Source organism: Sceloporus undulatus, chromosome 4, assembly GCF_019175285.1.
Source record: "Sceloporus undulatus isolate JIND9_A2432 ecotype Alabama chromosome 4, SceUnd_v1.1, whole genome shotgun sequence".
NCBI classification, from domain to species: Eukaryota; Metazoa; Chordata; class Lepidosauria; order Squamata; family Phrynosomatidae; genus Sceloporus; species Sceloporus undulatus.
In genome coordinates, this window is record NC_056525.1 from 177,861,202 (window position 1) to 177,888,563 (window position 27,362).

General features: G+C 39.8%; 3 protein-coding genes across 8 annotated transcripts in view; 1 reads left to right on the forward strand and 2 right to left on the reverse strand.

The window, feature by feature from the left end:
- Nucleotides 1-5,533, reverse strand: part of LOC121927604 (probable 2-ketogluconate reductase) — a 9,773-nt gene extending 4,240 nt beyond the window's left edge. The window contains exons 1-4 of one of the 2 annotated variants that reach the window (XM_042461375.1): nucleotides 5,401-5,533; nucleotides 2,790-3,009; nucleotides 2,131-2,515; nucleotides 437-608 (exon numbers count right to left, since the gene is read on the reverse strand). In XM_042461375.1, coding sequence (XP_042317309.1) covers nucleotides 437-608; nucleotides 2,131-2,515; nucleotides 2,790-2,966 — 734 coding nt within the window. In that variant the 5' untranslated portion in view covers nucleotides 2,967-3,009; nucleotides 5,401-5,533. The remainder of the gene's footprint in view (nucleotides 1-436; nucleotides 609-2,130; nucleotides 2,516-2,789; nucleotides 3,010-5,400) is intronic. The other variant, XM_042461376.1, reaches the window with a different exon arrangement.
- TXNL4A (thioredoxin like 4A) lies at nucleotides 5,506-18,871 on the forward strand. Of its 5 annotated transcripts, XR_006103280.1 has the most exons (5): nucleotides 5,506-5,641; nucleotides 7,786-7,958; nucleotides 16,856-16,959; nucleotides 17,075-17,211; nucleotides 18,510-18,654. XR_006103280.1 is itself a non-coding variant. In XM_042461378.1 (4 exons), the coding sequence occupies exons 2-4, from the start codon at nucleotides 7,806-7,808 to the stop codon at nucleotides 18,679-18,681; spliced, it is 429 nt and encodes a 142-aa protein (XP_042317312.1). In that variant the 5' UTR covers nucleotides 5,506-5,641; nucleotides 7,786-7,805; the 3' UTR covers nucleotides 18,682-18,871. The 5 variants fall into 5 exon arrangements, 4 of the variants coding, with proteins under 4 accessions (XP_042317312.1, XP_042317315.1, XP_042317314.1 ...); XM_042461378.1 differs by lacking the exon at nucleotides 17,075-17,211 and having other exon boundaries at nucleotides 18,510-18,871; XM_042461381.1 differs by lacking the exons at nucleotides 5,506-5,641; nucleotides 17,075-17,211 and adding an exon at nucleotides 13,228-13,307 and having other exon boundaries at nucleotides 7,820-7,958; nucleotides 18,510-18,871.
- Nucleotides 18,872-21,085: 2,214 nt separating this feature from the next.
- Nucleotides 21,086-27,362, reverse strand: part of HSBP1L1 (heat shock factor binding protein 1 like 1) — a 9,225-nt gene continuing 2,948 nt past the window's right edge. Inside the window, exons 2-4 of the mRNA XM_042465510.1 lie at nucleotides 27,086-27,152; nucleotides 22,319-22,413; nucleotides 21,086-21,808 (exon numbers count right to left, since the gene is read on the reverse strand). Coding sequence (XP_042321444.1) covers nucleotides 21,803-21,808; nucleotides 22,319-22,413; nucleotides 27,086-27,152 — 168 coding nt within the window. The 3' untranslated portion in view covers nucleotides 21,086-21,802. The remainder of the gene's footprint in view (nucleotides 21,809-22,318; nucleotides 22,414-27,085; nucleotides 27,153-27,362) is intronic.

Genomic DNA, 27,362 nt, shown 5'->3' on the forward strand with positions numbered 1-27,362 from the left:
ATAATAATAATAATAATAATAATAATAATAATAATAATAATAATAATAATTTATTTCTAGCCCGCCCAATCACGAAGAATCCAGGTGGGTTACAACTGTAAAATACATCAAATTAGAGTTAAAAAAAAATCAAACCCTAGACCTCCCCCCCATTCCCAGTACTAAAACAGAATTAAACAGTAATAGTATAAAAAACATTAAAAACATAAAACAAAAAAATAGGCAGAAAGATAGGCGGGGAAGAATAGACAGATGAGGGGACAAATATCTCTATATCTGGGGAGAGTAACTAAGTTGGAAAGGCCTGCTGGATGTTTTATTGTTAGCTGCTTCGATCTTTTTGGAGAAGCAGGATAAAATAAATTATATATATATATATATATATATATATACACACACAAGTTACACAACTGTAATACCACCAGCACGTATTTACCTACGATTCCTGTTGTGATAGAGAATGTTCATGGCAAAAGCTTTTGCCCTCTTTGCCACTTGATAGCCAATGCTTCCCAGGCCAATGATGCCAAGAGTAGCCCGTGTGACTTCTACTCCTAGCCAATCAACAGCAAAGTGTGTGGTATCTGGAGATGTTGCAATGGCACAGCCTATCAAAGAACCAAAAAAAGAAGCCATAAAATAGATATTTGTACCTTTTCAGTTTCAAAATGATTGAGCATCAAGTTTAAAATAACCTCCACTAGACATATTTCTACTCTGAATTCATACAGTGAGCATACAGGAATATAGGTCCAAAACACACTGCAGAAATAATCCAGTTTGAGACTGCTTTAGCTCAGTGCTAGGGAATCATGGGAATTGTAGTTTATTGTGGCACCAGGGCTCTACAGTTCCTAGAATTCCATAGCATTGAGCCAGGGCTGTTAAAGCAGTCTCAAACTGGATTATTTCTGCAGTGTGTTTCAGACCATAGATAGATCTGTAGTCCAATGAATGTGTGTGCGCGGGTATAGTAGAACATAATAAGTGATGCATCTTGTTAAAACAGCAGTTCCCCAAATTAGGTCTCCTAATTTAGACTTGGAGGATATTTTAAATGTCACAGAAATTCAAAAAGAGGTTCAGTGGATTAGGATTTGCCTCTCTAAGGTTTCTACCGCCACCAAAGGTAAAACATTTTCTATAAAATTTGGACTACATTTGGCATATTTTACTGAAACAGCACCTAAAATGTTTCCTAATGCAAAAACACGGGCTTATTTAAAAATTCAGTGATCTCTGCCTAACAAAGGAGTTTGTTGTTTCATAAAGGACAGGAGGCAACTTCGATCTCAGGAGGAGCTTTTCTTTTTGTCTTTTGAATGCAGGTTTAAAATTCTTTATTTCCTGGAATACCCACATGGCCAGAAGGAAGAGGGACCTGCTTGCATGAATTTCCCTCCAGAATCATTTAAACTGAGAATATCTACATCTTGATAAAATGTAGGTTTGGAATCACATCGTCTTTATTTATTTTTTTCTTCCTGTACATCTTTAACATCTTTGCCTGATGAAGAAGTCAGTGAAGCTTCAAAAACTTGCAACATGTATTTTGTGCATCTAGTTGTCCCAATAACAGTATCACTGTTTTGTGGATTTTGGACGTTATTATAATTCACACACAGGCACAAGTAGCCACATATCCACATACAAGAGCAACCAAGAACTGCAGCTTCCCTAAAGTCTATTTTGAAAGGCAGAGTACCAGTTTATGCTTGTCTGTGTATTTTCCACTTGGGAACAATTACCCCAGTATGAAACATCTTGCAACAAGCCGCCACAGTCAAATAATATGTGACAGAATATGTATGTTTTATGTTGATTTTCTATGAAGTTCAAAGTAGCTTGCTTTTGGAAATAATGGAAATATCAAATAAATAAAAGCCAAAGATCCCATTGGCGAGATGCAAGATATTCTTCATAGTCTCGCTCATATTAAATATGTCCAAAACATTGTGGATACACTGCAATTTTTTTTTGCTGCATTAAAATGGTGGAATGAATAGGGGAGAGGTGGGTGGTAGTGGTAAATTCTTGGTGAATTCTGACAATCAAGGCGTGAATTTACAGTAACTGAAAGATTCCAATGCGTTGGAAGATATTGGAACTACAAAAGGAAATAATTTTTACCTTCCACTAGTCTTCTGGCGGATGCCAGCATTAAGGCCATGCCAATGTCTGCTGTAGAGTCACAAACAGCATGTGGAGTATTAGTTACTTTTACTCCAAAGCTAGAAATCAGTTTTAAATCTAAATGATTCACTCCTACTCCTGAGTTTCCAACCACCTTTAGGTTGGGCAGGCTTTCAAGAAGCTCCCGGTCAATGATGGGTCTGCACTCAAATACAAAAATAGACTTAATCTTTTCACGTAGTTCATTCTTATTTTTCTGAAACTCCTTCATAGTGACAAGTTTGAAATGTTTCTTGAGGAACTCCACATGGCTTTCGAGTACCCCAAATGCACCTCCTATATCCAAGACCAAGACACCTGGAAGGTCTTTTTCTCCCATGATCTGAAAGAGATAATGATGAGAAATACTACATTAAAACAGTAAAACAATGTTAAGGGGTGCTGCCTCGTTCATTAATCAAATCCATACTGGCTGCATGATTCTGTGAGTTGGAGTCCAAAAAAGCAACTTCCTCATTGCCTGGGGATAAGTGTAACAGCTTCCTTTTACAAAGCGATTAACTTGGAATAGGGACACCTTAGCATGAACTCCATTCAACATTAAACACAGGCAAATTTTTACAAGAAAATTTGTTTCATTTTAGTACAGCACTAACCTTAGCCTGAGAAGCGCTTAGTGCTCCGCCCTCAGTGTTTTTTTGGTCAGTTCTGTAGCTCTGCACGCAAGCAATACTTTTCTTTGCCCACTTAGAGCAATGCCTCTCTGTCAGTTTCAACCAGGTAGCAGCCAACTGAACAGATTGTGCCAGGAAGAAGGTTTTAACTCCAAACATAATCTGAAGTTTTAGATGTTAGAAGACCCTACGTTGGTAACACCTGTCCAAGAAACAAGTTCAGTTGAGATAGTGTGGTCAAAACTTGGTAGACAATTCATCACCAGTTTCTGAACAGAGAACCAGTAAATACAGGGTGTCTGTATTTATCTGCTATATTTATTGTACAGAGATGATAAAATCTGGACTTTTTCTAAAAGAAGACAACAAAATGAATTCCTCAGGATGTTATTTTTCTTTAATATAAGACATTAATTATAATTAGTAACAAGTTCTTTCATAGCTAGTTTACCAGTTCTAGCAAAGCCAAAGATTTAACTTACAATATTTTCTGATCTCTTTAAGACACTACACTGTATATAACCAGGCAGTCTCTGCCCATTTTTAACCAAGTGCTTCAAAGGTCTCTTAGCCGGTTGAGTGTAAATTAATTATAAACACAATACATATGTTCCTTATGCAGTATCAACTCACACAGTAGCCAAATACATTCATAACAGAAAGGCCTTCTGTCTTTGGATACTTAAGCATATAAGACACCACTCCAGGTTTTAGATTGAACTTTAAAAGATCTATCCCAGGTGCTGAAGTCTATAAACAGCCATTTCTACAGCTCTCTCAAAAGTTGTATTAATAATGTTCAGGGCAGTCACTGCTCCACTGGCATGGAGGATGCCAGCCTTTGAGTTCCTGTTCTCTTGTGCCAGAACAGAGTAATCACAAATCCACCCCATAGTTGTATGCCTTTAGCTTTGCGTTCCACAGATGTGAAAACAGGTCACACTTTCAAATGCAGTGGTACCCCGGGATACGAATGCGCCGGGTTACGAATTTTTCGGGATACGAAAAAATCCCATAGGGATTTATTGCTTCGGCTTACGAAGGTTTCTTCGGGTTACGAAAAAACCGCGGCGCTATTTTGTGTTTTGAAAACTTGATGCAACTTGAAGCAAATGCAAGATTGGAGTCAGAAAGTGTTATGAAGACCTAGGCTTGCTTTGCTGCTGGTGGTTTGCGTGGCAGTGTGAGAGGAAAAAGTGTAATACATTAAAATCTTACATTTCTCCAAGGGCATAGTTCATATTTGATGCAAAGATATGGTGAAAAACAAGGCCTAAAGGAACCAGGAAGTCCTTAAGTCTTTTGATTATAATTGTATACATGGAGCAGTAATTGTAGGTGTTGCAGTCAGGCCATGCTCCTCATGCTCTTTACTACAGCAGAAACTCCTATATAACCCGAGACAAAGAAATCTGATAAACAGGCTTTTTGAGAGCAACTCTCCCAATCTGACTCAATTCTTCTCTTGGGGTGCATCTTTGTTGTTGTTTCTGCAGCACAAAAGGTGGTGAATTTTCACCCTGAACTGTCAATACACCAGGATTTAGTTCTTCTGCTCTGTTATTGATGTCAATGCAAGGAAGAGCACTGTACAATTGTGTGAGTGTGTGTGTGTTGTGTGCCTCCAAGTTGCTTCCAACTTGTGGGGTTTTATTGGCAAGATTTGTTCAGAGGAGGCTTGCCATGGCCTTCCCCTGAGGCTGAGAGAGTGTGGCTTGTACAAGGTCACCCAGTAGGTTTCACGGCTGAGGTGGGAATCGAACCCAGGTCTCCAGAGTCATAGTCCAACACTACACCATGTAGTCTGGCACTTTAACTGCCATGGCTCCATCCTGGGACTGCAGAGGCTAAAGATGTGGATCTGAGATCTGTGGGTTAGGAGGGGAGACTCTACAGATATTCGGGTCTTGGTACTCCATCTGAGGAAGGGGTTTATACCCATGGGCAGAGGCATCATTAGCGGGTGCAGACCTTACCAGGTAACACCTTAAGGGGTGTGTGACCCCATTGCTCCTCAAACTGATGCCACAACTATTAGCATCACACTCAGTGGCATATGGGAATTACAGTTCATGAGTAACATTAGTGCAAAAAAGCATGACTAAGGACTCCTCTGTATGGAGTGAAAGGGGAGGAGGAGGAGGAGGTCAATGGGGATGTGCTCTTTAAGGGATTTTGGACTCCAGCTCCCAGAATCCCAGGCTACTGGCCAACATGGCTGAGGCTTCTGGGAGCTGAAGTCCAACAATCTCTTAAAGGGCACTGTTTGGGGACCACTGCTCTGCACTGTAGAAATGATGCGCTTTGACACCACTTACACTGCCATGGCTCTATCCTACAGAACCCCGGGATTGGTAGCTTGGTGAGGCACCAGCACTCTCTGGCACAGAAAGCAATAAGCCCCCAATGTAAAGCTAGCTAGCAATCCCAGGATTCCACAGTCGCGGCACTAAAAGCAGTGTCAAACTGCATTGTATGTTTCTACGGAGCAAATGCTGCACTCCATGCAAACAAATTCCCTCCCCCTTCTCTCAGTTTGTGCTTCAGAACGTTCGGTGGGTTTTTGTTTCTGTGTTTCTCGTGCCCCGCTCACCTCGCTTCCTGCCGAGAGTCACCGGAAATGACGTAGACAAAACCTGGCAAAACGGCCTCAACTGCTTCCTGTCGTCAAGCCACTGCTGAAGCCTAAATGCAACCCCTTCCTTCAGTGGTTCGCTCTCTCTCTCTCTCTCCCGCGCATGCGCACAGCACACGTGCCTCCCTCAGCGGCCGTTGCCGGCGGGGAGAATCTGGAGCCTTCTTCGCTGCAGCCCTTTCCTCCTCCTCCGCCTTCGGTGAGACACGGGCAGCCCTTCCTCCTCCTCCTCTTCCCCCCGGTTTTGGAGTGGAACTGAAGGCTGCTTCCGCACAGCCGAAATAACCCGCTTCGACACCGCTTTAACTGCCCCGGCTCCATCCAGTGGGATTCTGGGAATTATAATGGGTTGCAAGATGGGGCTGCTGCTGCTGCTGCTGCTGCTGCTGGGCACGATCTCGTGACGCCTCCGAGTCGCCTCCCATGATAGGGGTTTCCTTGGCAGGTTTCTTTAGAGGAGGTTTGCCCTTGCCTTCCTCTGAGGCTGAGAGAGTGTGACTCGCCCAAGGTCACATTCAGTGGGTTTCATGGCCAAGTGGCCTTCTTCAGAGCTTTGCCATTGCTTTCCTTTGAGGCTGAGAGAGTGTGACTTCTTGCCCAAGGTCTCCCAGAGGCCTTCCAGGGCTGAGGAGGGATTCAAACCCTGGCCTCCAGAGTCACAGTCTGAGCCTCAAACCACTGCCTGACCCTGGCTCTTGTGGGGAGCCTGTGGACCTCTAAAGGCTGTTGGGTCTTTAAAGTATTTTTAAACATTGTTATCTTTTTAATTGTATATTTTTAATGTTATTGTAATAATTCTGTAATGTACTATTTGTGTATGCTTTCAATTGCCCTGCTGTGTTTAACGTTGTGAGCTGCCCTGAGTCCCAGTTTTGGAGAAAGGTCGGGATATAAACAAACATAACAACAACAACAACAACAACTCCCATCAGCCCTTACCTGTCTAGGTCTATGTGGGTTGCAGTTACTTGTGTGGGCTGATGGCCACAGATAGCCCACCTCTGGATTGAGAAAAACCCCACAGAAGGGACTTGAGCTTTTATATATATATATTTATAAATTTCAAAAAACACCTGCAACAGCTTTGGAGCAGAATAAAACCATCCATCGGAAAAGACAGGGAGTAAGAGAGTGTTTCAGTATTAAGAAGGTGCGATATAACAATGTTTGTCAAAGGGATGGGTAAATAAACACAGGGCTGTCCTTCAAAACAGTTTTTCTTTTAGTGCATATATCAATAGTTACTGAACAAACAATCTGAATTCATAAGCGCCGCAGGCTTTAGGTTGCAGCCGCACTGCAGAAATAATCCAGGTTGACACTGCTTTACCAGCCATGGCTCACTGCTGTAGACTTCTGGGATTTGTAGTTTGCTTTTAGCACCAGAGCTCTCTGGCAGAGAAGGCTAAATGCCTCGCAGAACTATGCTTCCCAGAGTCCCACAACATTGAGCCTTGGAAATTTAAAGTGGTGTCCAACTGGGTTATTTCTGCAGTGTGGATCCAGCAAGTTCATAGGTCAGAGTTTCTGTGCTCATTAAATGTAAGAGTTTTCCCTAGTTCCCAGGTCACACTATTTGGACACACTGAAATTCAGCTGTTTAGACAAAGCTGGGGAATCTTTGTATTCTGATTTCCTTCCTCCTTCCCTCTCTTTTGGGGTCTTTAATATAATCTTTGTACATTTATGTCTGAAATTTAAGAAGGAAGAAAAGTTTAAAGTTTAATATCGGAGGACTACTTCTTCTGCATCTTTACCATTACACAGTTCCCGAATCCTCATGAAAATCCTGCCCCTTCTTGAAAGAGGGATTTGGACGGTGTTGCCCAGGTTGTATTCATACTGCAGAAATAATCCAGTTTGACACCGCTTTAAGTTCCATGGGTCAGTGCTGTGGAATTCTGGGAATTGTAGCTGTGATACCAAAAGGGAGCCTTAATTCAAGCAGGTTTGGGAATCTACTGCGGATGAAAAATGGAATGTAAATACAACAGTCCAGTCTGCAAGACTTCCCTTTGTGTGAATTAATCTCTTGAAATAAAGGAGATCATTTTCTCTTTACTAAATTAACTCTTTTTAAAAACATTAAGGTCCAAAACACACTGCAGAATGTAAGGACCCAAACAGACAGGCCAAAATGAAGCTGCTTCGGGTCACTTTGGAGGTATACTGTTCAGAGCGCAGCTTTGGCATGACTTCCGGCCTCTTAAGATTCATGTGCTATTTAAACAGTATACCTTCAAAGTGATCCGAAGCAGCTTTATTTTGGCCTATCTGTTCGGGCCCTATGTGTAATGGAAATAGCTGAATAGTAAATTCTCTTCGGTTTCTGTCCTTTTACAGGGCTGATCTGAGTGTTGAAAATGTCGTATATGCTCCCACATTTGCACAATGGCTGGCAAGTAGACCAAGCCATTCTTTCAGAAGAAGATCGTGTGGTAGTCATCCGCTTTGGGCACGACTGGGATCCAACGTGTATGAAAATGGATGAAGTATTGTATAGCATTGCTGAAAAGGTATATCACAAAGTGGTACAATATTGTTTGAATCATATACATATAATTTTGTGCTGGCCAAATGGCTGTAATAAAGTTGTTGTTATTATACATATAATCTAATTGATTTGCTTAAATCCAGAACTCAAACTTAAGGGAAAATGGTTGGTTTGTTTTTTGAGTAACAGTAGCTAAATATTTACCATAGAACATGTATACTTTTTGTGCAGCAGTTTTGTAAAGGTGACATCCCAAAGACCCTTTCTAATATGCTAAACAGTTGCATTGCATTCTTGTGTATTTTGGCAATAAGCCATGAAAAGTATATATACTAAAATAATCTAGCACTTTACAGGCTGAAATATATATTAAATCAGCACAAACCTTGAAAACTGAAGAACTTACATTTATGGAATTTACTGCCTTCACATTCAGTGATAACCACTAGCTTAAATGGCTTTTTAAAAGGTGAGTAGACAATGCTGAATAAATCTTGTAATGGCTGCTACTGATGAAAGTTACATGTCAATATAACCTTTTGGTGGAGTAATAGGGGAAGGGGAGGTTGCCTTCATGCTGTTGTTGTGAGCTTTCCAGAAGTATCTGCTGTATGGAAAAATGATCTGATACAACCTGTGGTCAGTCTGATGAAACTTGTGGTCAATCTCTTAACATTTTGTGTAAAGTGTGTGTGGGTTTTAGTCAAAGCACAGGTCCAGAGGAGCTATGGTTTGGGGCTGATCAGATGTAACAACAAGCTATGGCTTGGCTTTAAGTATCGAGCTTGTGAGCTTTTTTTCTTCCCATATTTTTTTCTGAAGGTGAGAGAAGATGAGAAGCACCTTTACAGTGTTTCAAGTTGGTAGTAGATCAGCTTGCCAATGTATCTGAATCAGACACACAAAAGTTTACACAAACCACAGTTTGTTTGCAAATCAGGGATGCAAACCATGATTTAACCATTTAGTACTATCCCCTACAATCAATTTTCATTCATAGCAGCTAGAAAAACTTGTTAATCCCCAAATACCGTACAAAATTCTTAACTTGATATTTTGGACTATAAAACCACAACTGTAGAGTACTGGAATAGTCATTAAGCAAAATTCTGGCATAGTAAAACTTCTCCTCGTGGATAGGAGATCATTTCAATTTTCTAACTGATCTAGTTTTTTAATGTGTATTTATATTACATGCTGCTGCAGACATGCTATATCAAGGAACGATCCTTATTCTTGCAAGAATACAGCATATATGGCTTTTCTACACTTGTACAATTTGGCTACATGGACATGTAAGGCTAAACCTTAAACTAGGTGGGAGGAATCCACATGAGATTTGTTCTCACATGCTACTTTTACTATTCTTTCTGCTTAGAGCTATTTGGCAAAATTTAGTTGCTCTCCTAGAATGCCAGCATGTTGTTCAGAAGGTGGCTTATAAAAAGCTTTGAACAGTTTTGAAACAAGCCAGTTTGAAACAGTAGGCTATGAGCAGGCCTTATGTAACCTTACAACTAAGGTTTGTTATAAAACACGGTTTCTCACTTGTATAGAATACAAGCTGAGGTTCTCTGATGGTCAGTGTAAACACTGCCAATGGTCATCCCCCTTAGTTGCCTAAGAGGATGAATGGGGAGCATATGAACATGAGTTCTGTTTGAGTTTGTGAGTATAGTGCTAAATTGTGTCTTACATTGTGTGTGAAGTTGTAGACTGAACATTTATAGTTAAAATGAATAAATAGAATTAGTAGATGATTCATAATACGATGTGAAACAAGCCTGATTCTTGTGATGTCTGCCATACCATGTTATCATTAGCGTAATAGCTTTTGTGTTTATGTTCAATCATCAGCTTAATAGCTTTTGTGTTGGTGTTCAAGCTGCCCTCGAGAAAGCTGGATCGAGGCTGCGACAGCCACATGCCAGGGACCATAGGAGCAGGAGAAAGCTGCTCCTTTTTGAGCCAGCAAAAGGCTGCCTTTGCCACTGTCATCACGGCTTTGCCGTGCTCCTGCTGTGTGCAGCATATAAACTTCGTGCTGCTGGAGCACCACAAAGCTGCCTGCCATGTGGTTGGGTGGGCAGGTTCACGGCGGTTTCACGCTGGCTTGGGTGGCGTGCGTCATCTAAATAACACACCCCCCAAGTCATCGTAAAAGGGCCATGTTTCGCCTCTTAGTTGTTGAATACTTTTTATTATGGATTAGTGTTTTTCATATTGACTTCCTTTCAGCACTGTTGGCGAAGGTTCTGGAGAACATCCTAGGGATACAGCTACCTCGCACAGATGGCAGCACAGGCCCATGGGTCTTAGTGATGACTTCTTGGAACTAAATGTGCATATTGGAATGCAGTCTGCTTCTTCTCCAGGCTAGCATCATAGGAGAAGTTTGCCTGTGGTTTGCAAGCTATTTTTCTAGCACTGCTCTTCTCCTTAAGAATCCTGTAACTAACTTCTAGAAGTCCCAGAGTTCTTGAAATATACAGTGCGCCTGCATCATACACGGGAGCGCCATTTGCGGCTTTGATCATACGCTGAAAGCCGCACACTGGAAGAAGCAATAGCGCACATGTTCATGGTGCTTGCGCCGCACTGTAAGCATGAGCCCCATATTTTCAATGGTTTTCCACCATACGTGGTATTTCCCTTATGCTGAGGAAGCAGAACTGATCCCCCACATAAGGGAAGGGTGCACTATAATTAATCCTTGAGCAGGGACCACCTTGAGTCCCAATATTGGGGGAAAGTTGGGATATAAATAAATAGAATAATAGTATATTTGTAGATGAAGATGTGGCAGTATGGGATTGAGACATCTGCATGGAAATAGGTCTTCTTTGGATAGATGGCTCTTCTTGTTTATGCTCTGATACCTATGTGAAAGGAAGTGCATTAGGTTAGCTTGAAAAGTGGACAGCTTGCATCTGAATTTGGAATATATTAAAAACAGTCATTAAAAGTTTTTGTGAAAATTTGCAAGGAGAGATAAACCAGAATTCCAGAGAATATTGCTATTTGGTGCACTGGTCCATACAGCCCATTTGTTCTTGTTTGGCTTCTCCTGTCAGAAGGCACCTAAACTAACCAGGACAGATGAGCCTTCCATGTTATTTAAACCTACACTCCTTACAAGTCAGGAGTTATAAGACAACAACAAATGATTTATGATTATGGTTTGTAGAGTCCACAACAGCCAGAAGTTCTTTATTTATTTATTTATTATATTTATTCATATCCTGCTCTTTTCCCAGGACTGGGACTCAGAGTGGGTTCACATCATTAAAAACAGTACAATTAAAAACATTTTTTTAAAAAGTACATTAAAAAGGAATTAAATTATTAGGGTATTAAAACAAATCGTTATTAAAAGAGTAAAACATATTTTAAAAAGATAAAACTATATATAGAGAAAAAAACTATCAGATTTTTGGTTAACAGAGGTGTGTTCCAGACGCGCAAAAAGTACATACTAGATACGTACTAGGGTTAGGAAAGGGCGTCCTTTTCGGACGCCCTAACTCTAGTACATACCTAATATGTACAAAATGGCAGCGCCCATTCTACATGGGCGCCGCCATTGGGAAGTCATGACCGCGCCGCCTCCAAACGGAGTGGTGTGGAAGTGACGTCCTGGCGCCGTGTGAGGGCGCCTGGGGCGCCCTTTCTGCGGCACCAGAAGGAGCTCTGAAACGGAGTTCCTTCCAGGTTTGTGCCCAGCATCACACACAAAAAAAGGGGGGGCCGAGTGGCCCCTTTCTCTTCATCCCCGCCACTGTCGGGTATCCTTGGGGCATGAAGCCCCAAGGACACCCCTTTCCAGGCCGCGGGGAAGCAGCCTTTTGTCACTTCTCTGCAGCCTGGAAAGTGGCAGATCAGGGCCTCAGAGGCTGCCGCTGTGGCAGCTGAGGCACCGATCCGGCAGGGAAAGGGGTGGGAACAGGCCGCCCCAAAAGGACGGTCTGTAATCCGCTAGAGGCCCCATACAGCCAGGCCAAAATAAAGCTGCTTCGGGTCACTTTGGAGGTATGCTGTTTAAATTATGCATGCGTCCTAAGAGTCTGGATGCTATGCCAAAGCCATGCTCCAGTCCTAAGGATTGGATCGTGGCTTTGGCCTAGCTGCCAGACTCTTAGGATGCATGCAACATTTAAACATCATACTTCCAAAGTGACCCGAAGCAGCTTTATTTTGGCCTAGAGTAAACTTTCTTTCCCTGTTTAGCTATTCCTAGTGGCTACAGGAGCCAAGAGGAGCACAGTGAAGATCAGTGCATGAATGATAAACCTAGAACCTTTGGAATCCTAGCTTTGTGTTGTGAATGTGGGCAGTATTTTCAATTCACATCTGAATGCTATTGTACAGGGCAACAACCAAATGGGTAGGAGAAGGAATTCCATACATGAGATGACATACCTTGAAAGGCCAGCCTTCATTGCTTCATAATAGAAAAAAAGGATACTCTGAGTAGGCCCTTTATAATCAGTGAAATTAGGGTGGGAATTATGAAGATCTCGAGATGTTGTTAAAGTATAATTTTCAGCAGCCCTAGCCAGCATTCCCAGACAGAATTCTGGGAATATATTTTTTATGCTATAGAAGCAGAATCTTACTTATGGAACAAGGCACTCTGAGGCATCTACTTAGTCTATGTAAACATGTTCTAAGTGTTTGGAGGACTCTTCAGAAAAAAAAAGGTGGGAGATGCTGAGAGAATAGGGAGTCACAAGAATCAAGACTATCTTGCCTCCTGCCCAGTCACTGTCTGTTTTTATTGGCAGACATTCTGCTCAATTTCAGCCCTTAACTAAATAGAAGAACTTAGATTAGTTGTGAAATCTTAAAACTTTTTAAAAAAAATATTGCAAATAATAAAACAAGCCTCTCATATTAAAGGACTTATGAAAAAACGCAGTGTAAAGAATTTAAAAAACTGATCATGTGCTTTGTGTCTCCTTATGTTAAAATACAATTTGATTATACAAAAGTTCCCAACAAAATAACACGTGTTCTTATACCAAAATGAAGTATACTAGGTATTGTCTTGGTATTCTGATATTTAAAAGAAAATGTAGGTAAAAATATACTTTATTTTAATGTGTTGGGGAGAGTTTAAATATCGCTCATCAAACTATTATATCATCAAGCAATGAGAAAAGGACATTAATATTGTTTCAAATACTGATGTAAGCTAGTTGTAAAGGAATTCTAGTTAATATCAACACTTAAATTTTAATGCAGGAGGAAAAGATCAATATAACTTTGTATTTAAAAATCTCCCTCTGCAGAAATAGCAGATTAAAGAGGGGGATCCCTCCTCATCCTCTTGCTTACCAGTCCTGATCGGATATCACTGCTGTACAAAAGAGTGAGTAAACAGTTCTGTTTGTACTGCATATTTATACTAGAACATCATGCAGATCTGTTATTCTATTGCACTTGCATTCTACATTGGGAGAACGCTTAGACTGCATCCAAACTGCAGAAATAATCCAGTTTGTCACCACTTTAACTGTCATGACTCGATTCTGTGGAATTCTGGGAAATGTAGTTTTCTGATGTAGTTAGCCTTCTCTATCAGATTGCTCCGGTGCCACAACAAATTACAGTTCCCAGAATTTCATAGTATTGAGCCATGGCAATTAAAGTGGTGTTGAACTGGATTATTTTTGTGATGCACCATTAGCAAGTATTAAGGTTGCCAGTTTCCATACTGAAACATCTTTTCCAGTACTGTACATGCAGCTTCTTCCTTCACTGTTTGTGTTCCCTGTCTTATGCATTGGGTATACTGCCAGTGTGAGCCTGCTGTCCTTGGAGAGAGAAGGTGATATCTAAGTTCTGGGCCAAATTTATTTTCTCTCAAGTCCACCAGAATTGTATGTCATCAGTGTTTGCTGCACAAGAGGAGGGTACTTTTTATGTTTTGCCAGGTTCACCAACTTTATTTTGCCAAATTTAATTTGATGTTTTAATTTTAGGAAATAATTTCTAGTTGAAAGTTGAGTGGGAAGTATTCTCTAAAATTTTTCTTTAAGAATAACTGTGACAGCCTTTACATTTTAAACTCTAGTATTCAAGAAAGAAAATCACCTCCTGTAAATGATGATGTTTTCAACTGTGGGCTTTCAAGATAATTGATTGTATCATGTATTTTTAGAAATCTCTGATAGCTGGGAATGGTATTTAGAACCATGGGTTGAATTCTCTGATTTGGGAGTCAGATAAGTTCTGCTGATAATAGAGGAAAGGGGAAAGGTGAACAGTTTTTACTGATTCTTCCTTTCTGCTGGAGCTCTAGAACAATGTGAGATATGGTGTTGAAAAATACAAAAGGATAATACAATTTCTCCAGTGGGAGATACTGAATTCATTCATGCTTGGAATGAGCCATTGAATTAATGTTTTTACAATTTTACAATTCTAGGTACAGTTTAGTGTAATATTTAGACTAACATGAAGTTGGTAAATAAAAGTATAAACAGGCCTAATGGTTCATTTTGTTTTTCTGTTTCCTATAAGTTTCCTTTGAAATTAACCTGATATGTTATGATGAGCTATAGTTGCAGACGTGTATGTACCTTAAAATTATTTCCCACTCTTGCAATGTTCAAGATTATTCTGGAACCTGGAAAAGTTGTATTTTGGATTATAACTCCCAGAATCTCCAATTGGCTGCAATGACTGGGGGATTCTAAGAGTTGTATCCAAAAAGTACCTTTTGGCATAAGTTGATGACTTATTACATTGCATAGATGTGTCGTAAACCAATTCAACAGAGTGAATCATCGCCTCTAAGCTAGGAATAGGCATTATTGGCATTATAGGCAAATGTGGTGTTGCAGAGTTGTACGAAGCTGTTGTGTGGTACAGGGAAGGAAACTGGATTAATGTTTAATAGGATATACTTTCTCTTTGGTAGGCTGGGAACGCATTTGTAATTCTTATATGCTAGCACACATTCTTAATCATAATGTTTTATTAAATACTTTAGAATTACCAAAGACATTTGTTTCCTAGATAAGATCTTCACATCCTGTAGTTTGGGTTATGTTCCTTCCACTCACTGCAGATAGGCAGGAAAGAAAAAAGAGACCTACTGGTGACCCAATGTAGGTGGAGCTAACCCCAGAAAGCCAGTCTTATCCTGCCTCTCATTCCAGTAGGATGCGTTTGCTGTTGCTCTGCACCATCTTTGCTACAGCCGCTCCAGTCCTTTTCTTTCTCTCGTTTCTCTTGCGGCCTTGGAAGCATGAAGAAAGATTTAATATGGCAAGGGCTCCCAGGATGCTGAGATGTGGTGGAAGGAGGCGGAGTACTCATCCTCTGGCATGTACAGTCACCATCTTGGCCACATGGCTGTAAAGGAAGCTGGACAGGGCCCAACAGGGGCTGAAGGAAAGGCTTTGGCTTACAACTCTTAAAATGGTCTTCTTTTTCCCACAAGGAAAGCAGGAAATGGCATCATTTCCAGAAGGAGCATGGCCTCTGCCACCCACTTTTCTGAGAAGACATATGGGCATAAACCCGCCCTTCGACACGCAGGGGATCTGAGCCTGGGGCCCTGCTGGCACACAGCCAGCTAAAAGTTACTTTAACTGACTCTGTAGCTATTCAGCCAAACCCATATCTTACTATTAGGGTGAGCTCTACCCTTCTCAGAGTGCAGAATCTAGTACTCCCAGCCTTCTCCTTCATCTATCCCAGGAATCGGGAAGAATATAAATCACACCTGGAGAGCCACCTATAGAAGACAAATAGGTTTTGTTCCTCTGATGCCCCATTTTGTCTCCTTTCAGCCTTATTCCAAGGGCAAGAATCAACCTCCATGCCTAGCAAGTGGATCAGGCCCTACATTACTACCTGCCATGAATCCTTGGGAGGTAACCACTAGAAACCAAGTCACCTGTACCAAAGAGCGCGGGTGCATTAACACCTCTAGCCATCATAGGTCCTGTAGCAGAGACCAGCAGAGTGGCCACGTGGAAGCCACCATGCGCTCTTGTTAGCCATCACTAGCTTGATAGCTTGGTTCAACTGTGCAGAGTCTTGCAGCAGATGCTCCAACTTAGGTCACTGAGGGCCCAGCACCACCCACCCTAATTAGATTAGCTTTGGTAAACCCAAACTATAGGATGTGGGGATCTTATCTACTGGAAAAAGGAATATTTCCTCATACCTGTAATATGTCCATTTCTAGTAGATAAGAATCCCGCATCCTGGCCCACCCTAAGGGGTGCTGGTGTAGAGGTGGTTCGTAATGCACACAGTTCTGCTCTATGGGGAGCAGGTTAGATTGCTCACTGTCTGTCTAGCTCCTTATAGTCTGATATGCAAATAAATAGTTTTGTTTTTTTCTGGAGCATTCATCTGTTGTAGCGACTGGCCTTCTGGGGTTAGCTGCACCCACGTGGGGTCACCAGAAGGTCTCTTTTTTCTTTCCTGCCTATCTGGAATGAGCAAGAGGAGCATAACCCAAACTACAGGATGTGGGGCTCTTGTCTACTGGAAATGGACATATCACAGGTAAGAGCCAATGTTTCTTTTTTCTGTTCTGAAACATTTAACAAGAGTAGATATTTACATAGGATTACATGAAGAGGAAGTGTAAGATTTTCTGGAGCAATTGTAATACCCTAGGAATGCCTAACAAAACGCAGAATTATAGCTGACTGTGACTACCACTGGGAAACTGAATTCTTTTCATTACTTACACATTGATGATGAATATATATAAAATCATAGTAGATATTTAATCTTGCACAAGCCCTATTATTCCTTTTTTAATTTGAAAGATGGTTTGCTCGTCTTTTATGAAGTTAAACCCTGTGGGTGTTTCTCTGTAACTTTACAGTATTGTGTCAGTAATTTTGCTTATAAGTATAGTATGTTCTAAACACAATTTTCATTTCATAGGTGAAAAATTTTGCTGTTATTTACCTTGTGGATATCACAGAAGTGCCAGACTTCAACAAGATGTACGAATTGTATGATCCCTGCACCGTCATGTTCTTCTTCAGGTACATTTCATTCGTACATCTGTAACACATGCATTCTGTTGATACAGTTCTTTCTTACATCTCTCCATAAAGAATTTCTGTCTTAATCTCTTCTTTGTTTACTCATGTCATGTAGCGCAAGATGAGATGCAGTCCTTTAAAAGTATGAGTAACCAGTCTTGGATTCGTGATATTTTAAATTGTGTTGCTGACTTAGGCGGCTGAGTTACTGAGTCATGTGCAAAACAATATTAGTGTGGGAAAGTAATACTGGTAAGCCTACTGAACTACAAGTGCTAAGATGCAGATGGCTTAAGGTCAGCTGGCTTACATTGCCAAAAAACTAATTGTGACTTTCCTCACTATAGCTGATGTTGCCTTTCCTTTCCTTTCCCTTTTTTTTTAGTGGTGGGTTAAGTAAGCCTTAATTGCCAACTAAGCTCTAATGTTTCCATGGTCTCAGTTTTGTTGGCCTCTGTTTCTTCTTTGAGCCTAAATAAGCATTGCAAGATAATTTAGAACAAGGATAGGCAAAGTTCACTTCACAGACTGCATGCAGTTCCCCAACCATTTTTTAAAGATCCCAGTGCTTCCCATGTTTTTTTTTTTTTTGCTAAAAAATGAACACCAGGTTTTGTTGTTGCTAAAATTTGATAGGAATGACTAAATGCTCTTTAGTCAGTGGGAAAGTCTGCATCCATGAATTCAGCCAAAATATTTTTTGAAAAGAATTCAAAAAAGCAAACCTTGATTTTGACATTTTATGTAATGGACACCATTTTACTATACCATTGTATATAATGGGACTTGAGCATCCATGAATTTTGGTACTCACAGGAGGTGCAGTGGTATACTACCACTGGTCCTAACATAATCAAGAGGTGTATGTAAACAAGATTTTATTAAAACAGAAAATAACAAGTTCAAGCTTCCTTATTAAATGGAAGTGTCTTGTGGTTTCTTAATTACAAATATTCAAACCCCAGCAGATACCAAAGCCCCACTGTATCAGTTAAAGTTTTGATTAAATAATAAATTAAATATAATGTTTAATGAATATAAAATAATTAGAGCAATGTTACTTTTTAAAACTAAGAAGGTTTGTAATAGCTCTGGGTTTATAGATGATTTTTTAATACTATGAAATATAATATAAATATAATACCTTTAAGGAAATTATGAGTGCTGCAGCATTTGGAGGTATTTTAATCTAACATTCTGAAATGTAATGACTATAATAAAATACAATGCTTCCTGCAACGAACAGGTTAAAAAACAAAAAGTGTAGCCTTCAAGTGTTGGCCTAGCCTGAATAATGGCCTCTGGACTTATAGCAGTTACTGATTCCGGGTTCAGAAGGAACATTGGCCTTCTCTGTTAAGTTTTTTATGATGGTCTCTGTGTGTCATGGCTGTTCTGTCAGTAAAAACCAGAAATAATAATAGAACAAACAACAGGAGCAGGTACTGCAGTAGTCTTGGGAAGAAACTGTCCCTTTGTACATATAAGAGTAAAGCATCAAGTCTTATAAGGCACTTCCTGGTATCCATTTTTCTTTCCTTTTTTTACAGAAACAAACACATAATGATTGATTTAGGTACAGGGAACAACAATAAAATTAACTGGGCGATGGAAGACAAGCAAGAGATGATTGACATAATTGAAACAGTTTACAGAGGAGCACGTAAAGGTAGAGGTCTCGTCGTGTCACCCAAAGACTACTCAACCAAATACAGATACTGATATTTAAGCTGCTTTCTCCACATCTGTCTTTTTTGTTGAAAATCCATAAATGAAATTTTGTATAATTTTTGTTTTTGCTTACATCTGGTTGTCAAGATATTTTGAACTTATGTAAATATGTTATCTGATTTCATGGGGAAATGCTAATAGCTACTGGATTTTAGAAGTAAAGTTGTTTTTTCTTTAAGGAGTTTCAACTGTCTTTCATGGTTCTTATTTTTATAAAGTAGTCCTGCTCTTTATAGATAAGCAAATGTGAACCAACTGAAATACAACAAATTCCTCTGGATGTAAAGCCTTTTGCCAGAATAGTAAAACAGGGCCGAGATCCTGCATCAAACACAAGCTACAGTGTCACTTGAACATCCGTTCCAACCCCTGAAGCTAATTTTAAAAGCCAGACAGGCACCTGGAGTGATGGGCGTCTGTTGCTGGCAAACAGGGCACTTCAAGATGACCAGACCCTCCTTCCAGCAAGTGGTGCTGCAATGAAGAGTTGTGAGATTCCAACAGGTATACCTCCATCTGACTTTGGCACCAGCACAGAATTCTGTTGCTCTAGTCTAGGTGGCTAACTGGTTTTTAAGATTTGTTTTGGGGTCATGGCAATAGTAGCACAATAAAATAAAATAAAAATCACAAAAGTTACAATGCCTTGCTACATTGTAACTAATAGGATGCTAATCCCCCCCCCCCCCCGGTTGTTAAATTTGCACAGCAGTGACTTTGTTTCAGATAACTCGGCAACTGTCTGAGAGAATTCTCCAGGACAGCTTTTAAGAGGGATGTGGAGGTTTTTAACTGCTCCCTGCCTTCTCTTGGGCTTGATGCCACTCACACCACTGCCGGGCAGATAGGTGCCTCTATTTTATATTTGTTTGTATATCACTGCTGCCTTAGGTGTTCTGTTCTCCTCAGCTCTTTGATTTTAAGGCTTCACACAAAGGAATACCTTAGCTCCCTTGTAATATCTTCTCTCCCTGAAGGTTTCTAGCCATGAGCTGTATACCTGCTTATTAATTTCACACCCAGTATTGCTGATGCCAGAGCCAGGTGTGTCTGAACTTATACTACCACTGGCCCTAAGAGGCATATGTAAACAAGATTTTATTAAAACAGAAAATAAGTGCAAGCTTATTTATTACTCTATATGGAAGTGTCTTGTTTCAAAATGTGTGGTTTCTTAATTGTTACAAGTACTATACTCAAGTTTTCCTACTCTAAATGCTATCTTGCCAGATAATCAAAACAATAATGATGACTCTGGGGCTGTGCAGACCAGCAGTTTGGGTCAAGTTGGGGATGGCGTTGGGGCATAGTGTCTACATGACACATGCCCTAGCTCTGCCCCCAGGGAGGGTGTGATGCTGCATGTGGCACCACTCAGTGCATGGCATCACAGTGCTCCTCTGGCTCTGCATCCGCATGGTGCAGTGCTAAAGGAGTGCCGTAATGCCACACCACTGCAGATATTGCACCCTAAAAAGGCCAGATGGGGGCTGCAATGTGTGGTTGCTGTGGCCCCGATCTGGCTGTAAAGCAGACATTTGGAGCTAAACTACTGTAAAGCATCACAGAGATCTCCAGTTCAAGGAAGATATGAGTTTATTATAATCTTTCCATAGCATTTTGTTCACTTCCTACTGCATAATACAGTGTTATTTGTTCTAGGTTTATTTCAGTTTACATAACAGAAACATCACCAAAGGCAATATAAAAATATTTGTTTTCATAAATAAAAAAAACATACCACTTAATATGGTATTCTGTACACCTTCTGTTTCTTGTTATATATTTTATCTTATTCAGATATCTAATTTGCTAAATTCATACCCTGCATCATAATTCACATTGTATTCTAGTTGAACCCTGTCATGAAATTAAGAACTACTCTACTGGGATGCAGTGTGTGAAGACACACCCAACTAAAGGTGGTGGCAGGTTTGGGTGTGCAATGCTGGTACCCTGGTGAGATCAAACTCTTCTACCCAAAAAGGCTCAGAAGCTGAATGTAAAGTTCAGAAAAGGGGGAAGTTTAATTTAAAGATCAAAAATAAAGAGTTTTCTCCTCCCCAGCTCTAAATAACTTGAAATAAAAGATACTTTACAGACTTTCAGCAATCTTCAGGGTGTCATCTTTCTGGGCCTGATCTTGGTTTGATCTCCTCTCTCAATGGAGCTGGTGCAGGGCCTTTCAGCTCCTGAATTCCTTTACTCACTTGCTGTTGGTAACTAAAATGGCTAAGCAATTCCTGGTAACTTATTTGGCTAACATGTAAGAAATGCCCTTTCCGGCTGTCTGGGCCTGTTTCCCACCAAAGACTGCTCCAAACTAAAAAGCCTCTAGCTAAAGCAGAGCATGCTGGGAAAGGGCAAACCAAACCTGGAAAAATGCAGGGGATCCTAAAGCTCCTCCCACAACTAATACAATGAATTTTCCTACACTAAAATATTCTATGGCCTGAACCAACACAAAAGAAAATGCAGGGGGAGATTCAAATTGTCCTGGCAGGACATCACACAGTGGTTAGAGTTCTGAACACACAAAGTAGGAAAATTGGTCAGCCAGTGTGAAAATCTTTTCTGGTAAAGATAATTTTAGAATGCTCTTTTCCAATTTGATGCTCTTAAACTTTTTCATGCATTATGTTATCAGGTGTGGGGGGAATCTCGATTAATCAATTTATCAACAAAGCATATATGTTTGTTTTTATTATTATGCCTAACAAACTCAGAGGAATCCTTTTTGGTACCAAATACAAAAAAGTAATTAAAGAACATATAAAGAGTATGTTAGGCATAGTTTTCAAAATCCTCCTGTGGTTCTTTGGTATTTTTATTATTATAAATATACAAATCATTGTGAGATCCAGTACTATAGGGAATAGGGTTTCAAAGTTAAATTTGTCTTAATCCTACAAAAATATATTTAAAAATTTTAATATAGCAGTAATAAAAGCTCTAGAGATTTTATGTTTCATATTGCTGTAGCCACTGATGTCCTAATAGGTACAGTTTGTTCATTCATCAATCATAGAGAAGTATGTAAAGTTTTGTAGAATTGTAGATCCTACTTAAAATCTGTATATTTTTGAGTACTTTTGTCAGCTTGATGGCATCTTTAGTGCTGTAGGAACAGAAATTTGCAGAGATTGAATTAGTGTTAAGAAAAGAAAGCTATCAGTTTGATTTCAGCATCTATAATAAATAGGCTCTTTCCATTTTCTTCTAACTTAATGAAGATTCTTGAATGGTTGCTTTTTTAAAATAAGATTTCTATAGCGGAAGAACACATATAGGACATGCATACTCACAATACTTCATAACTGCTTCAGTTTTGGACAATTGTCCTATATGTTTAATCTTCTAATTAATCTACATTATTGTTCATCTTTGTGAACAATTGTGCCTGCCTCTCTTGCTATAATTCTTCAATTAACATTTGCATTATAACCAAAACTGGGTATTCTGCTGGTTGGAGCCAACTCTTCTATGTGGCTCTACCTCTACAGTTTCAGCAAAGATAAAAAAGGGCAAGTTGCTTGTTTTGTTTGAACCGATGCTCATAAACTCAATCATCAACAGTTGAATAGCTATTAAGATGGAAATGTATTGTTTAAGAGAGCCAGAATCTTACCGTTATTTCTTCACTGGCATTTTCTATCCCTGCTTGGGCCATTAGTCCAGTAACGTGCTTCTCTAAATCATCTATGCGTTCGCCCATTTCATCCAGTAAAAAAGTTAAAGAGCATTGTGTTTGCCTTTGAAGTTTATAAGATACACACAATAATATGGCAGTAGAAAGAGAGAGCATTATTTCTCTAACCATTGTCTAGTGTTCAGAGTAACATAAAACTGTAGGACAATCAAGTTGATTGGTACTGAGAAAATGGACTGAACTGGTCTATTAAAGAAGCTTATGCTTTTGCAACTCTATAAATTACAACATAGGGGCAGCTTGAAGGTGCCCCTGAGAAACCCAGATTGGAGCTGCAGCAACCGCACGCTGCAGCCCCAATCCGCTTTTTTGCCAGCCCAAAAAGTAGCTGCAAAATGCAGCACCTTTTTGAACTGGCAAAAAGCTGGCTTTTCCCATGGAGTGCAGTGTGTAAACGCTGTGCTGTCAGAGTTCCCTGAAACTGGCTGCTGTGCGGGTAGCCATGTGGCATGAAGCTGGCTTCTGGGCATCTTGGAGGCATGTGTCGTGCATACACCACCCCCTAAAGCTGGCTAGAAGCCAGCTTTTCATGCTGGTCTCTACTGACCCTATGTCCACTTCTGTTTGCTCTAGCTATGGAGACTCTGATGAGTGCAATCAGGCAGGACATGAACATTCCTAGGGTAAAAACAGAGAATTCTAAATCTCTCCTTAACCTTTTTTCTGATGACCTGATAATTTCCACAACCAAGTATATAATTAGTCTAATCTTCAAGCTGCCCCTACATTGTAATTTACATTCTAAATGACAAGAATTGTGAGACATATCAGGCATTATAGTCAACAAAGCAAAGTGAATACTTCTTTGTTGAAACATGTCAAAGAGCCAGATACTTTACCTGTCCAAAATATCAGACATACCTCTCTGTGCTAAGTTCATGACATACTTAGGAATTAATATACCAAGCCAAGTGGAATTTTTTTTTCTTTCTACTTTAAGCTTTTATTTGGGAAACTAAAACAAAAAATTCCCAAATGGAAAATATTAAGGATTTCCTGGCTAGGAAGGATTGGAAACACATTCTATTCTCCCTAAGCTTAATTTTTTATTTTAGGTACTTCCTGTAAAAATACAATACAGTGAATTATCAAAATGGCAAATAAAATAAAGTAAAATAAAAAATAATTAAAAATGGCATATTACATAAATGAGGGCAAAAGGTCAAGAGCAGTGGTTCCCAAATTTTGGTCCTCCAGGTCTTTGGACTTCAGCTCCCAAAATTTCTGACTGTTGGCCAAGGTGGCGGGGCGTCTAGGAGTTGAAGTCCAAAAACCTGGAAAACCAAAATTTGGAAATTGCTGGTCTAGAGTATCAAAGAATGTATTATACAGAAACTGTGAAGTTGGGGGGCTTGGGGTCCCAAATCTGATCATCTGTTATTTTCTGTTATGAAGCTTTTTCGATTAGGCAAATGATAAGAATAGTTCATCACAATAATGTAGATACTAGGATAAAAAAATGAATGCGAAAACCTAAATATGCAGTGGATGAGAGGCCTCGCATTCTGGAAATTTAAACACAAACACATCTAATACAAATTTGTATTGCAGATGACACCAAATTTGTATTTGCAGATGATACCAAATTAGGAGGAATAGCTAATACTCCAGACAGCATCCTGTCCAGAGGACAGGATCAACATTCAAAATGACCTGAATAGACTAGAAAGCTGGGCCAAAGCTAACAAAATGAAATTCAACACAGAGAAATGTAAGGTACTGCACTTAGGGCAGAAAAATGAAATGCACAGATATAGGATGGGGGACACTTGGCTGAATGAAACTACATGTGAAAGGGATCTTGGAGTCCAAGTAGACCACAAGTTGAACATGAGTGAACAGTGCAACGCAGCAGCTAAAAAGGCCAATGCGATTTTAGGCTGCATCAATAAAAGTATAGTGTCTAGATCAAGAGAAGTAACAGTGCCACTCTATTCTGCTCTGGTCAGGCCCCACCTGGAATATTGTGTCCAGTTCTGGGCACAGTTGTTTAGGGAAGCATTCTCAGGAAGTTTGTGATTGTCATCTGGCTGTCTGATAATATTTGATGTGATGTGATTTGTTTTATATTTGATGTTTTTAATTTGTTTTTTCTTTTCTATATGGTAATTTTATCTATTCCTCTTTTATTGTTATCTTAGAATGTATGCCTTGGGCAGGCTTTTATATACTTTTTAATTTTACCAACTTTGTACAGCGCTGTGTATAATTACAGCGCTTTAGAAATAAAGTTTAATAATAATAATAATAATAAAAAGGACATTGAGAAACTGGAGCGTGTCCAAAGGAGGGCGACTAAAATGGTGAAAGGTCTGGAAACCATGCCCTATGAGGAACGACTCAGGGAGCTGGGGATGTTTAGCCTGGAGAAGAGAAGGTTAAGAGGTGATATGATAGCCCTGTTTAAATATTTGAAAGGATGTCATATTGAGGAGGGAGCAAGCTTGTTTTCTGCTGCTCCAGAAAACAGGACCCGGAACAATGGATGCAAGCTACAGGAAAAGAGATTCCACCTCAATATTAGGAAGAACTTCCTGACAGTAAGGGCTGTTCGACAGTGGAACACACTCCCTTGGAGTGTAGTGGAGCCTCCTTCCTTGGAGGTCTTTAAGCAGAGGCTGGATGGCCATCTGTCGGGAATGCTTTGATTTGGATTTCCTGCATGGCAGGAGGGTTGGACTGGATGGCCCTTGCGGTCTCTTCCAACTCTATGATTCTATGAAAAACTTTTTTTCTAAATAGCACTTTCAAGATATGGAATAAATGGAGAGATACATTTATATTGAGAGCATCACAGTTGAGCCCAACTGTATGCAGTGGTGTCATGGGGGCGGGCGGCAGTGTGGTCTGCACTGGATGACACCCCTGAAGGGGGGTGACAACTGGTTGGGCCCTCTCCTGCGCTCCCCCCGTCCCTGCACACACTCCCCCACTGCACTATCCCAGATGGTATGGTGTGTACTCCCACCTCATGCCATCCTGCCTAAGATGGTGCAGGGAGTACATGTAGGGATGGTGCAGATGGAGGGAGCATGAAGCCCCACCCCCACACCAGGTGACACCTGGTGGAGGGACTCCACTGCTTTATGTCATCCCTTATCTTATCATCAGGACAAATTTAAATTATTTAAAGGCTGGTAACAAAAAGGACTATGTAGGCTACTAGAATTTTAAACAAAAGCTAAACATCAGGCCAACAAACAAATCCAAGATCAATTAGCTGCAATTAAACCAATGTGAATCCAAATACATTAGATGCTCCAGTTTATCATTAAAACACAGGTGCAATGTCCCTAAGCAAATTTGAAGTAATACAACATTCTCAAACAAACATTAAAGACTTAGGGTCAAAAAAATCTATAATCTGTTGATTGAATTAACACATCCAGACCCTGAGGGCCTCAAGAAAGCATGAATACTGATCAAAATACAAATGTAGTAAATGTTAAATGGAAAACATTATGGAAAAATCTTCCAGTAAAATCTGTAGCTTCCCATAAGAGAGAACATGTTTTAAAATTACAGTAATATGTTGCTGGTATTTAACCCCAGTAAAAATGAAATATATAGACAAACTCCCATTAACAAATGCTGGAGGAACTGCAGGGCACTGGGTACATATTTCCACACTTGGGAGTGTCCCAGTATTTCTGAATAAGATATTTCTAATAATAAATTATGGCCAAGCAGTTTGTGTTGCCCCAAAATAAGATTTTTCTGCACACTTTGTGACAACTGTGAGGCATTAAATCATTCGCTGCAAGACTGATAATAGCTCAGAATTGGGGGGGGGGGAAACTAGACCACTTCTCAGTGTAAAAATGTTGTGCAATAACTGTACAAGATGATATAACCAGCTGCACAAGATGACAGAAATAACTAGTCAGGCGTAAACTTCTTCTCAATGTGGTTTTCTTTAATCAGTGACAGCAGGCAGTTTTCTGTCTCCTCCATGGTCACTTTTGGACCTATGAAGAGTTGGTTTAGTTGAATGGTAAATTTATAATTTTTTCTCATGTTTTGAACCTATGAACCAAAGATTTCACATAAACCTTGAAAATATTACAGGAAATAATATGCAGTGCTTGGTGAGTTTATTTTTGTTCCATTAAAAAAAGTTATTTTATGTCACAATATCATATTATTAATAACTTCATTTTTAAAACCATAATAGAATGGGGAATTAATTTTTCATAATAACTAAATTTGCCATGCATGTTCTCTCTCATCTGGAACTGCTAAGAAATGATTTTAATATAAACAAATTTCTTACATCGTTCTGTATCCAGCTAGAGCAGACCTACTAAATCAATTGCTGAATTACATAGTCAATACCTGTGTAAATCCTATTGTGTCAATGGGTGTATTCCATTTGGAACTAGTAGCAACTGGATTTAGGCTATGGAGGAAACCCTATGTAGGTGTTATAAAAGACAGTCCTGCTGGGATACCTCTTGTACTGTATGTTCAGAAGATTTCTTAAAAGTTTCCCATAATATTTTGTATTTTTTATTAATATCAGTGACTATACCTCTGAATAAAAACTCAGAATGATAAACAAACAAATTTTGGAATAATTGATTTGGTAATTATAAATCCAGCAATTTATTTACAACTGTCACTGTAAATATAGTTAATGCACAGAATTTGTGGTGGGAATTTTAGAGAAGGAACCGGAAAGGATATTTCTTAACTTTAGCTTGTCAGTCATTGCTTGAAAATTTTCCTGCAACTGCTGCAGTAGGTTTTCTGCCTGAAAAAAACAAACCACAAAGCTGCTGTCAGTAAACTACTGTTATGCTAAAAGGTTGGATAAACATATTTAACAGCACAATCTTGTGCATGTGAACTTAGGAGAAGTGTGAAAATTGTGCAGCCCATGGGCTACATGTAGCCTTCTGCAGCATTCCTTGTAGCCCTTGGGATTGCCACTGCCCCTTCCCAGAGTCCCTCGTACTGCTTC

Excerpts from the sequence above, each read along its gene's own strand:
- TXNL4A (XM_042461378.1), top strand. The coding sequence starts at position 7,806 with ATGTCGTATATGCTCCCACATTTGCACAATGGCTGGCAAGTAGACCAA. Across the intron at positions 7,959-16,855 it reads TGTATAGCATTGCTGAAAAG|GTGAAAAATTTTGCTGTTAT; the intron begins GTATATCACAAA and ends TTCATTTCATAG. Across the intron at positions 16,960-18,509 it reads ACCGTCATGTTCTTCTTCAG|AAACAAACACATAATGATTG; the intron begins GTACATTTCATT and ends CTTTTTTTACAG.